Below are 13611 nucleotides of genomic sequence, written 5' to 3'. Positions count from 1 at the left end.
CTTGACATTTTATTGTCAACATATGTTTTGTACTTGCCTAGTCTAGTATGAAGGTATGTTTTTTGGGTTGTATGTTATCTGCCTCATGTATTGTCTCTTGTTGTCTACATACTCTTTGTCAGCTTTGTTGTCAAATCTGCTTCAAAAGAAGTTTCTTTATAGGTTTCTCGTTTAAAGTTCTTTTTGTTGGATTTTATACAAACAGTATGGTCTACTTCTTCAAAGAAAACTGTCGATTGGGTTTAATGTCAGTTTTAAGTTCCCTTTCAATGACTCAGATATCTTAGAATAGTTTGAAAAGTTTGTTGTGTTCTTATTTAGAGCTTGAAATGAGTTGTCGGTTGTGTTGTATTTCTCTCATAGACGCTGTTTCATTTGACATTTTTATTCTAGATAAAATATGCTTTCAATAGAAAAAGAAAATTAGAGTTGCTACAACTAAACCATTAGATGAACTTTTTACAATGTCGGTCAAAAGTTTGAGACAGAGACCGTAAAGCATGAAGGCTATCGTTTTGACTACCCTTAAGATGGTTAAGAGACCCATCCGTCACAAAAGCTATTGTTGCTTCGTAGAATGAAGTTCATTTCAGAAGCCATACATGGTTTCCCATTTACGTCGTTTTGAAGTTCGATACTATAACAAAGAAAAACGTAGTATGAGAAATTTGAACAGGGAAAACTTTTACAAGTAGTTTGCTTGTAAACTTAGAAACAACTCTTCAAGCTTTTCAAGAAAAAATAAACGATATCTATATCGAATATGCAAACCAGTATAACATTGACGAAGGAGAGTACCATCTCGATTTATTTATGACAGGAAAAATGCAACTGTTAAAATCAATAGAATAGAAGACCTTGGAGAAAACGTTTATATTTCTACAAAATATAACAACTTGGCATGGTATAGATTTTTGAGGATGTTAAATCAGCCGCAGAATATCCAGTACACCCGAACTTTTATGAAGTCGAAAACCCTAATGGAACATATGAAAATGTTTTCGACCGCATGCTATTATTCATGCTTCATTTTCTGGCGCCAAAACTCTTTTTATGCTTGGCAAATGACTTTTACGAAAAACCTACAAAGCTATATAGAACCACCAAGTGGAAGTATTTTCAGACTTTCAAGTATGGTTTACTACAGATGGAAGAAAGAGAGAATAATTTCCATTATACCATGCGTTTTACTTAGAACTTAGTTTCATATACAACTACTATCGAACGGTAAAAATATAATTTTTTAATACGGTTGAGGTGTTGGATTTGGTTGCCAACTGACTGTGGTGCAGGTTCAGGCTGTTGTATAACAGGAGCTTGTTCTTCTGGTTCAGGGTCTTTAGGTATAATACCAACGAACTGACCTACTCTTTTACCAATATTTTTGACTCCGTTCCAAATTCCTCTTCCACAGGTTTTATTCCATTCCATATACCTCTTCCAACTCTTCTGAAGAAGTTTCCTACTTACTGAAGAAACCCATTTTACTTATATGTAAAAATCTAATGTCCGCCTAGTCTCTTACGTTTCCTGTTGAGTTCCATAGCATTCTTTAACTGGAGCTCATACATTCTGTTTCTCCTCTGGTAGAAAACATATTCTGGGTCAACTCCTGTGTTCGCGTCATCTGCAAAGTTGTTTATATCCACTTCAGGTTTGTATAAAACTCTTTCCATCTCATATTTGCATACCATGGTGGCAAACCTAACGCCAGCGTCATTTGACATGGCAGTTTGCATTTGTACATCTGTTGGCACTTGACCATAGTTTGCCATTGCAGTTGTATTCTAACTTCTTTTGAGATATTCTCTGGTTTGGTTGTCCAGGTTGCTGTGCATTCGCTAAGTTCTGTGCGTCCATTTAATATTAGATAAAAATATCTCTTACGAGTACATATCTGACATTTGCAGGCATTGGTTCATCTTCATATTCTCTTATCTTTCTGCCACGTCAAATAAATAAATGACACAATGGAAAAAACCTAAAACAAGTAGTCCTATTTCAAACCACATTTACTTACATAGTAAAATTTCTTTGTTATGACATTTCTCCAGTTTATAGGACCTCTCCATATTCTATCTTATCGTATCTAAACTCATAGTCATGTATGTCCTCTAACCATCTCATGAACTTTCCAAACCACTTTTATCGGATGTAAAGTAAAAGCATGGATGGTTATGTAAAACGTCAAAGTTTCTAAAGAGTCTCTCAAAGTCCAGTCTACTTGGTATTGAAAATCCCAGTGTTTTAGAACGGGCGGGTCCACTATAAAGAAAACATTTTCCTTGTCTTTATATTTTTCATACAAATCTGTCCAATGACATCTCACAAACTCTATACCCTCAATATATTTTTCTATGTCCTCTTTGAAAACATTTGTATAGTTAAGATATAAAACTTTTGACATAAGTGTTTCAATGTCATGAACTCTTATAGACCACTATATAATAGTCTAGCAGATATACTATCCCAGTCAATATATTCTGCTTTTTTCAAAAACCTCTCACAATATTTTCTTATCTAATGGTATACGTTCCATCTTACCTATAGGTATCTTTTCTTTTAACTCTTTCAATATTTTTGTTTGTGGCTGGATATATGTTTGAGACGGTTCATATAGTTGTCGAAGTCATTGCATATAATCTTGAGTCGAAAATATTTATGAGCACAAATGAGATATATAGAAACTTCCACCGAACAAGTCTACAAATGTTAGACCATTCGGTAGTTTTCTTAAGTTCTCTCAATAGAATATCTTTACATCACTCTTATTTCCAAAGAAGGGTACGGTGGTTTTGTAAAATTCATTTATATATAAATAAAAATGTTTTTCCTGAAAAGTGACAGAAAAGTGACAAAAACATTTACGATGAAAAAGTCAGTGACAAAGACGATGAATACAGAGTATATACTGTGACATAAACATTATTGTTTACGAAGAAGTCTTAACAAGAACTACTGAAAAGCATAAATTTCGATGAAATTTTACAGCAAATAATGTTTATGTTAGAATGTTAGATCTACATGTTTTCTAACACGTTTTCTAACATCGTAAAAACTCCTTGAAATTTGGTCATTTACGCTCAGTTTACCGAAGAAGTCTGACAAAACATTTACGATGAAATCTTGACAAAACATTTACGATGAAGAAGTTTCGACAAAGCATTTACGATGAAATCATTTAGTTTTCTTACATGTTAGAAAAACATGTTAGAAAACGTTGTTAGATCTAACATGCATAACATAAACTTATTTTGGTTCGATTTACGCTGCTTATGAAGAAGTCTTGACAAAACATTTACGATGAAATCTTGACAAAAACATTTACGATGAAGAAAAGTTTTCGAAAAAGCATTTACGATGAATCATAAGTTTTCTACGATGTTAGAAAACCATGTTAGGAAAACGTGTTAGAATCAACATTCTAACGATAACATTATTTTTGGGTTCATTTACGCTCATACGAAAAGTCTTGACAAAAGCATTGTACAAGAAGTCTTGACAGAAAAAGTCAACGGCTGTCGTCTGGGGTTCGTCCTCCTCTTGGGTCTGTGGAAAAAATTTCGTATGGCTGGAGCCCTCAATTAAAAACTGCAGTTTATACTAAACAATCTTTCAGGCCATAAAGAAGGCACGAAAGTGCCTGGCATAGCCCACTTACCTTTTTTTATTTTTCTTCTTTTTTTTTTTCTGTCAGAACTTTCTAACTTCATCGGAACAACATTGTTTGAAACCATAATGAAGTTTGCAACATTTTCACAAACTCTTTGGTCTTTATATTTTCTTTCAACAACTCCAACTTTGTCTGTTATAAGACTCTTCAAAGCATCTGAGTTAAAACTTTTGTTGTATCTATACTTTGAAGTTCGTTACATACTATAAGTTTCATATTCTCTATTGAAGAGTTAAATTTACCGCAGATGTTTTCTAAGTTTGTCATATTCGGGTTCGAATAGCCCTCTAACAGTTTGCAAAATATCTGTAAAGAAGTGTTCTTACCAGTTCCTTGTTTTCCAATTATAATGAGAGCAGTTTCATTTTTAGCACTTGGATGTTGTAAGATGTTTGCAAACCAACATAAGATATACTCATAGACTCTTTCGTTTCCATTGCATATAATTTCTTTGACATGGTCTAACCAAGCTTCTATAACATTTTCTTTCCATTCTACTTGTTCGTATTTATATCCAGTGAAGATAGAATAGAAGTTTGGAGAAGGTGTATAGAACTTTATACCACGAACTGAAAAATCTTCTAACTTTGACAATAAGATATCCCAAGCATCTAACATCTTCATGCCAACTTGTACGACTTTTATTTTCTTAAGTTTCTGTCTACATTCTTGTTCTGAAACTATTGTTGCTCTTGGTTTGTTAAAGACAACATCCCATTCTTTCATGACATAACATTCTGGGGCAGAGTCGACATAAATGACTAAACGTTTCAAATTCTCGACTGCTTTGTTATAGTCTCGAAATGGACACATATTTCTGAATGCTTGGAAGTCATAAAAATCTGAAACATCTATTCTGTACATTTTTATAAAAAAAAAAAAATATTTTTTTTATTCTTGACTTTGTTGTTGCATTTGTTGCATTTGTTGTTCTTGAGCTATTTGTTGTTGAAGTTGTTCTTGTAGTACAATACTTTCACCAGTTGCATCTTCCAATTCGAAACTTTCTGCCGTCATTGACAAATACATAGGACATAAAAGTTTTACAGGAACAAAGTTTGCGTCAACTAAGGTTAAGTTTATGTTTGCTAAAGTGTTTGAGTTTACTAAAGCTGAAAACTCTGCATTCGAATGAACAATAGGCAAACCAGCAGAGAAAGTGTTGTTTATACGCATGAGTATCTTTTGGTCATAGTAGTTTCTGTCGACATTCGAATAGCACTTTGAACCTAAGTTTGAAACAATATATAAAATAGGTGTACTTAAAGTCAATGGAACAGACACCTTGTATGACACCTTTTCCTGTTATAGGAAACTGTTGGTAGTAAAAACCAGATATAAGTTTTGTATTATAGCTCATATCGTTTATAGTAAACTCAGTCGGACATCCAAACATAATGAAACCTGCTCTAGTTGCAGCACATGTTACATCCGTCCTTAAAGTATTAAATAAGTCAACAAAACCTGTTGGTGGTATATCTGAGTAAGTATCTTCAAAGAAGTATTTTTTACCATTCACAACAACAAAGTCTTCTGGTGTCAAAAGAGCAAAACAGGCTTTAGTCGTCATCGTGTTTAAGGTCAGTTTACAATATCGTCCTTGAGGACTTTGTAAGTTTGTTGTTATAGAATTATATGACTCAGGGTTTTTAGTCGTAATAGTATAAACCACTATGTCTTCTGCCATTTACTTAGCAATAAATTTTAATGAAATGTTGTGGTCGTCAAATATTTTTATGACGTCTGGGAAACTATATTTTAAGTTCAACGTTTCACCTCCTTTCATAACGTATATCTTGTCAATGACATTATATGAAACACCACAGCAACAATGTCGGGTTCTATTTCTTTGATGTTTATATCGTCTGCCTCTGTCAAAAGTTTCAATAGTTCTTTCAAAACTTCATGAGGTGCAATGACATATGAGTTCACTTTTACAGGGTTGTGTTCGACCAAGTTTAACATTATACCAAAGCTTGACAAATCTTCTCCTGAGTTTTAAGTTTGTCTTTAAGTTGTTGGTAGTCGTTTCGAATATCTGCAACAGAACTTAAGTCTCTGCTAACTTCAGGTATGTTGGTTGTTCTTTTACAGGAACTATTGTTATACCATCTTCGTCTTCGTATGGTTTCCCCACTTCAACATCTCTTTCTTTGACATTGACAACAACACTTTGACTGTTTGTTTGAGTTGGTGAATTTAACTTCACATCTGCCACCGCCATTAAACCTTTTGAAACACTTACGCTTCTATTTTTCGGAAATGACATTTTACTTAGAATAAAAAGATGGACGTATTCGAGTATCTCTTCGAATTGAAGCAGAACAAAGTTTACACACACAAACAATACAAATACATTGACAGAATAGTTCTTTACACAAACAATGGAAAATGTTATAGAATAGCAGTCTTTGCTGAACCAAAATATTTTCATAAAGCAAAGAAAGTTGGTATAACTGAAATGGTGAAAGTTCTTGAAGCAGACAAAAATATAACAACAAAACTACAGATATTTCTAAAGGTAAGTTTATAATACAATTTATGTCAAAACTGGCGTACTGTCAATATTTGACGGAGAGAAGTCAGTTCAAGAACAACTTACTGACCTGCTGCCAAAATCTGCTCGATGGAAGCTGTCGTTATGCCAATCTGAGGAGCCCCAGCAGGTTTCATCGAACGAATCTTCAAAAGAGCATCTTCCGTGAAAAGTGCTATTGGTTTTGTAAACTTCTTTGCTTTCAATTCATCTGGACCGTCTCTGTCACCAGTATATTGTATTTGAACTGTACCAACAGTTGAAATACCACCCATAAAGTCTTCTGAGTCAGCAAATGGAATGCCAAGCCAAAAGTTTGAACGGTCTCCATTTGTATATTGAGTTTTTTGACCTCCTGTATGAGTCCATACTTTCACATATGGCATAATAGAACTTTGCATTTCAGGGTTAATGGTTGTTGTGAAGTTGTTGTTAAAGTTCATAGCATCTAATGTCAAGTTGTATGACCTCATATCCTCAACTGTAGAATATTCTTCTCTTGGATAATATTTGCCATCTATGTTTATATGATATTTAATACCAGGGTTGTAGAAACAAGAATAGTCATTTATAGTTCGTCTGAACAGTACAAACATAGTATCTGCATGTTTCATTGCAGTTGTTAAGCAATATCTGTTCTTGCACCTGGGTCAGCACTTTGGTTTCCAACTTCACCTGCAAAGTCTTTGACAGATATTTGGTGTATAGGGAACATAAGTGGAACTGCAATATATTTGGCAGCTAAAGCATTTGAAATATCTGGGTCCAACATATAGACTGCAAGTCTGCTTTCTATTCTCTTGCATTCAAATTTTTCGCATGTGAACTTAACTGGGTCCCAAGCATCTCCAGCAGCATTGAAATAATAGTTTACTTCAGTGTTGAGGTTTGAGAAACCAAAGTCTAAGTCAACTTTGTTTTTGCAAAAGTCGGCGAATGACATTTTATTTGTTCCCACTACTTCTGTAAGAGTGAATGGGTCTTGTGTTGGTGCAATGACTAAGTTATTTTTGCTTGGAGTAAGTTCGATAGAAATTTTTCCTGCCCAGTTTGGCAAGTATCTTAAAAACCTGAAGATGAGGAAAGATGACAAAGGAACTCTAAGTTTCAGTTTTACTTTGGTTACTGCTGCTGCAGTTTGTCCAGAAAGGTTAACATAAACTCCTGGAACGTTAGGGTCAAGTCTTCTTATTTTCTCAATAGTTGCATACTGGTCTGTTTGTTCTCTAGCTTGTGGTTGTACTGAGTTTCTCAAAGCGAACCATTCATAGTTTGCCCATGTTACTGTTTGAACTAAGTCAGAGTTAGAATATATCTTATATCCCATGAAAACTTCTGGAGCATATTGGTATCCGACATAGAAAATTCCATTGCAACCTTTCTTGTCAGACAACTTGGCAGAAGGTTTTATTTCAATGTCTTGTTCCACGTATAAGAAAGAGTTGTCAATAGAAATTATATGAAACCTGTCGCAAGCAATATCTACTGTTGTTGAAGAACCTTCTCCAAACTCACCTACGTTTCCATAAGAAACAGCAGTTGTATATTCGTAAGTTCCAGGAACTATTTCTGACCTTCTAATGGCATTGTCGCATTCGTTATACCATTCGGAAACATTTCCATTCATAGCATCCAAAACTGTTGGCGTTATATTCTGAGCGGCGTACATTTCATATGAGTAAAAATATAGAATAGTTGGATTTATATGTCATAATAGAACCCACGTGGACCAAGCTTTACTTTCTTCCTGACTGAGTTTTTAACTCTTCTTTTTCCTTCATTGCCCTCTGCTTGAAGTTGTTGCATCTTTGCATTATGTTCATCTAGTATGTTGCAAATTTCCCATGTCCTTTTTGCCTTTTGGCTCTGGTCGCCCATCTCAGGTAACCTATATCCTAGAAAGAGTTTGTCATAGTTGTATTTGAGTCTTGCGTATTGTTTGCATGACTCTTTCCTGAGTTTCGGTTCAAGCTCTTCAAACAGTGCCTGTCCATATGGAATAAGCTCGTTTCCAAATATATGTTTTTGTAGCCATTCTGGTTTTCTTTCCATGTTACCAACTATATCTTTTGTGAATGGGAAAGCTTTTACCCAATCTTTCAGTCTTGCGTCGTTTATTTCTGTAGTTGGTTTTATTTTGTCAAGGAACATGTTTTTCAATACTAACATTTCATTTGGTACTGTCCATTTGAGTTTTCTTAAATATTCATCCCTTCTCATTTCATTGTCTGCAAAGTAAGTTTTTATGACATTTTGTAAACTTTCGTTTGCAAGGTCATGTACAATAGGTTCTCTTCCTTCGCCCTCCCTAACTTTCTTTCTAAACTCTTCACCAAATATACCATCTCTATGGTTCTGTGTAGTTCTTTGAGATAAATGTTCTAGAACGTCAGGTGTTATATTTCCATCAGCCATGTTCATTTCATACTGGTCCAAAATATCTGCATGTTTCATATCTTTCAATGGCATTAAAGCCGCGCTGAAAATACCAGCTATATCTGGTTCACCATTGACTTCCATTGCGTCTACAACTTCTTGGAATTGTGGTTGTAAGTTTATGAACCACCTATCGGGTTAGCTTTATGACCCCATCTCATTGTAGTTCCATCGTCTGCAGAAACAAAAGTAGGTTTGTTTCCATCTTGGTTAGGTTCTGAATGAACTTTAAACAATGTTTCATTTCTATATGTTTTCTTGAAATTTAACCTTTTATTTTCACCGAGTTCATCCGAAGATTGAACGTTAAATGCTCGTAAGTAAAAAGGGTTGTTGTATTTGTGTACATTTTTTTCAGTCTTCCATTCTATGCTGAATATTTTCATCTGGTGTTGGAGTCTTTTGTATGTCGGCAAACATTTTTCGATATTCTTCTACTATGTCAGCCGAATTTTTTTTAGACTCTTGGAAATATTCCATATTCTCCGCATACTCTTGTTGAGGGTCAAGAAGATTTTTCGGCTGTTCCAAATCTTCATCTAGTTCTGTGAAGTTAGTTTCCAAAGGAGGACTTGTTCGTTTCCTTCAGGCTCTTCTAGCTGTTGTTGCTGAACTATTTCTTCCATGTCTGGTTGTATCTGAACTAGTTCTTCCTGTGGAGTTTCTTGTACCTCATCTGCTGGCATTTCATATATTCCGAGACCGTTTTAACAATTTCCCTATTACGTCATCGCATTCATAAGCTTTCTTCTTTCGTTCCGTCTCTATTTTTTACGCGTTTCATGAGAAAGTTGAATCATCATTTAGCTCTGACATAAAATATCTCGGAGTAAATTCATCATGTCATTTGGATGATATGCTATTAAATCATATCCCTTAGCGAGCTTGTATTTTCCAGGTTTGAAATTATATCCGTTTTGGTGCTGAGCCATAAAGCTAAATAGGTTCGGGTCAGTATTTCCTTCCTTGAACTTTCTAATAGCTTCTTTATATCTGTCACTAAAGTCAAAGTATCTGAGGTAACCATACTTTCCTTTAAGCATTTTTAAGAATTCTTGGTTTCCTTGTTCTCTACTTCTTTTATGTCCTTGCTCTGTTTGTGGTTGTTGTGTGCAGGGTTTTGAACTGTTGTTGTGTTGGTTGTTGTGCTGGTTGTTGTGCTGGTTGTGTGTTGTTGTGTGTTGTGTTGTGTTGGTTGTTGTGTGGTTGTTGTGTTGGTTGTTGTGTTGGTTTTGGTGCATGCCTGTGTCTGTGTCCATGTGACGATGTAAATGTTTTAGGTAGTCCTGGTGCAGGTGCTTCTCTTGGAGGGTTTGGTGGTATATAAGTTCCACCAGCTGGCACATATGTTCCATCTGCAGCGTAATGTCCTACCTGACTTTTCGTTTAAGAAAGCATTTACTAGGTCTGTTTTGGTCTGTTGTAACTCTTTTTCTTGACTTTCACAACAGTTGCTCTAACGGCGTCATAGGCACTTTGAACTGCCTGTCTCGTTGCTGCATCTGTTATTTTCGTCATATTTTGTGCTACTTCTTTTAACTCTTTGTCGAAACCTTCAGACTTCAGTTTCTTTCCAGATGAGAAGTCGTTCACTTGTTTCACCTTACTATGAAGAGCTTCGAAGGCGTTCTTAAAGTCAGCATTTGTTAAAGCTTCATTTGAACTGTCTTCATCCGCTTGTATTTTTGTCCTTATTGACCCTATAAGTTGGGCTGCTTTAGCGTTGGCTTGGGCATCTAACCAGTCATTGTTAGCTTTTATATATTCTGCGCTTTTCATTGCCTTTTGCATGGCTGCGTCGTTATTTTTACTTTCTTGTGCTAAGTTTTCATACTGTACGGTTTGGTTTTGCAACTGTAAAAGTTTTTCTGCCTTTACATTTGCTTCAACTTCTTTTTTATACTCATCGCTATCCATATATGTCTTCAGGGCTTTTTGTTTTATCTCTTCATCTTTCAGTATTTTATATTGAGTAGTATGGTTTTTCAAATTTACATCTTGTTCCATTTTTGCTACTTCTGCTGCTTTTTCTGACACTTTTTTCGCATATTCCTCTGTACTTAGTTCTTTCAGTTGTTCTTCTTTCTTCTTTTTCTCTACGTTTAACTCATTGAGTTTCTTTGTGTGTCTGTCATATTCTAGTTTCTTTTCGTTTTCACTTATTTGCTTCTGTATGTCTATGTTTGACTTTTTGACATCTGTTATTTGATTTTTGAGTGAACTCAAATTCATTTGACTTTGAGGGTTATAGGCTGTTCCGTCTGCAGCTCCACCATAGCCTGCCATTTTCGCTAAAAGTGCCGCTCTTAAACCTCCACTCTGTGCACCAACAACTCGGTTTAAAAGCATAGGATTGCTTGACATTTGTTGCAACATAGTGGGGTCATTCAGCATTTGTTGTTGCAACTGTTGTTGTGGTGTCAGTTTTACTATTGGATGTTTCAATGCTCTCTTCCTCTTACGTATATTCTTACGTAGCTTACGTGGCATTTTAAGTGAAGTTAAAAAGCGGTTTTTGACAGATGTTTATATGACACTTTTTGTTCAGCACAAAAAACTACTCGGTCAAAGTGTTGTCAGTTTTGTAAAATAACCGTCCTATCTCATTCTATAAGGGGAAAAGGCTTCTCAAAGTATACTTCCTTGGAACGCCTGTAACTTTTCCTGTAGCGACGATAGACCCTTACTTGTCCGGACAAAGCTACTATTTTGAGTGCTCTACAAAAAAGTCAACGGCGACGACTCTCAAAAACCGTTGTGTAAAAAGTTTTACCGTTGGACAAAAAAGTATATATAGAAAACAAAAAACGTTTATAGTTCATTCAATATTTGAGATGGAACGGTTTGCCAACGGAACTTTTCAATAAAATAAAAAAATAGAGGGGGTTACCGTTGACGAAAACGGTTTATTTTAAACTTTTCTATGAGTAGTCCGAAAAAAACAGTTCATTTTTGTCTAATGGAAGACCACAGTAGTAGCATGACTGACAATTCTTTACAAAAGCTCTTTAAAGGTCAAACACTTATATCTTCATACTTTACTAGTATGTCCAAAGAGGTTACACAGGTTTCAGTCCAATCAGACTCCAATCAGACACAAATTGAAGCTCAAATTCAACCAAAAGAAACTGCCGAAGTCGAACAAACTACAGAAGCTCAAGTTGTTTCAGTCCAATCAGACTCCAATCAGACACAAATTGAAGCTCAAATTCAACCAAAAGAAACTGCCGAAGTCGAACAAACTACAGAAGCTCAAGTTGTTTCAGTCCAATCAGACTCCAATCAGACACAAATTGAAGCTCAAGTTCAACTAAAAACTTACACTCCTACAGAACCAGAAGGTGTCTTCTCATTCTCAACAACAGAAGCAAGATATAGAAGACTCATTGCAGATTATCCAAACAATTTGTCCTTAACAGACAACAATGACTATGATAGATATTTCAAAAGTATAATAAAACCAGTCGAAACATTAGAAAACAAAGTTCAAAACCCGACAGTAATGGTTGACTTTTTCTTGTCGAATTTGCCTTATGTTTCAACTATGATATCTCTTCAAGCAATTGACGAATTCATTCTTTGCTGTGAACCAAACTTAAGAGAACAGCTATATGAAACACTCAAAGACTTTCGCCCTTATCCTTTAACTTACAATTGGAAAGAAGATGAAAACAAACACGGTTCTTTCTCCTGGAATCTTTCCATTGTTGCTCCAGCTGGTGTAGCTGCACATCCATTCGAAATATATCCAAAATTGCATTACGAAAACAATATGCATATTATCACAACAGCCGCTTTAGATATTCCTGAACGGATACCAGATGGAGAAGAAGTTTCAATAATATCTGTTCAAGCAAACCGAGTTGCAATGCCAGTTACAGTATGCAATTTCACTCACTCAAGCAGACAATTCTATCAAAATCTTGAGTTCGTTTTTACTGGCACAGCCAAAATGCTTCTCAAAAAACCAGAACAAACCAAAATAACCATCTTCTTATCTGGTTATTGTGAAGATGAAGACAATTCGGACGAAGAAGAAGAAGAGGAGGAAACAAGCGAAGACTCAGACGATATCCAGTTCATTTCCATCCGTAAAAAACTTTAAACAAACATTTCAGAATAAAAACCTCATTTTATACTAAACATCTTCGGGGCTAGAGGGCACGAAGTGCCTGGAAGCCCCACTACCTTTTTTTTTTTTTTTTTTTTTTTTTTTTTTTTTTTTAAAGTAAACATAAATGGCAATTGTATATATCTCTTTGAAGGTATTCAAATCAAATATTTAAAAAAAAAAAAAAAAAAAAAAAAAAAAAGGTAGTGGGGCTTCCAGGCACTTCGTGCCCTCTAGCCCCGAAGATGTTTAGTATAAATGAAGTTCTTATATACGGGTCTTCCAGGAGCTTTTCACAAATTATATATGTTTTCATGTTTTGTCAAGACTTCTTCGTAAAATCAGACAAAAATAATGTTTAGGGTAGAAGGTTAGATATAACCTCTTTTCTAACCTCTTTTCTACCCTCTTGAATTTTCAAGACTTCTTCGTACATGTTTTGTCACTTTTCTGTCACTTTTCAGGGAAAAACATTTTTATTATTATATATAAATGAATTTTACAAAACCACCGTTACCGTTCTTTGGAAATAAGAGTAAATGTAAAGATATTATATTGAGAGAACTTAAGAAACTACCGAATGGTCTAACATTTGTAGATTTGTTCGGTGGAAGTTTCTATATATCCCATTTGTGCCATACTGTATTTCCTGACTCAAAGATTATATGCAATGACTTCGACAACTATATGAACCGTCTCAAACATATTCCAGACACTAACAAAATATTGAAAGAGTTAAAAGAAAAGATACCTATAGGTAAGATGGAACGTATACCATTAGATAAGAAAAATATTGTGAGAGAGGTTTTGAAAAAAGCAGAATATATAGACTGGGATAGTATATCTGCTAGACTA

At 35.0% G+C, this 13611-nt stretch overlaps 1 protein-coding gene and 2 pseudogenes across 3 annotated transcripts, besides 2 other annotated features; 1 reads left to right on the top strand and 2 right to left on the bottom strand.

Moving 5' to 3' along the window:
• Positions 1 to 12864: part of a mobile genetic element that runs on past the window's edge.
• Positions 4565 to 5360, bottom strand: TVAGG3_0377240 (annotated as a pseudogene). Its single transcript has one exon. A coding segment is annotated over exon 1 (796 nt).
• Positions 6272 to 7878, bottom strand: TVAGG3_0377230 (annotated as a pseudogene). The gene has a single exon. A coding segment is annotated over exon 1 (1607 nt).
• On the top strand, positions 11605 to 12646 carry TVAGG3_0377220 (attachment subunit-related family; the record flags this gene model as incomplete). Its single annotated transcript, XM_051231966.1, has 1 exon — positions 11605 to 12646. A coding segment is annotated over one exon (1042 nt), but the record flags the coding sequence as incomplete, so codon positions are not given.
• Positions 12865 to 12929: 65 nt separating the features above from the next.
• Positions 12930 to 13611: part of a mobile genetic element that runs on past the window's edge.

This window comes from Trichomonas vaginalis, chromosome V, assembly GCF_026262505.1.
Source record: "Trichomonas vaginalis G3 chromosome V, whole genome shotgun sequence".
NCBI classification, from domain to species: Eukaryota; Parabasalia; order Trichomonadida; family Trichomonadidae; genus Trichomonas; species Trichomonas vaginalis.
This window is presented reverse-complemented; position numbering and strand designations above follow the sequence as displayed.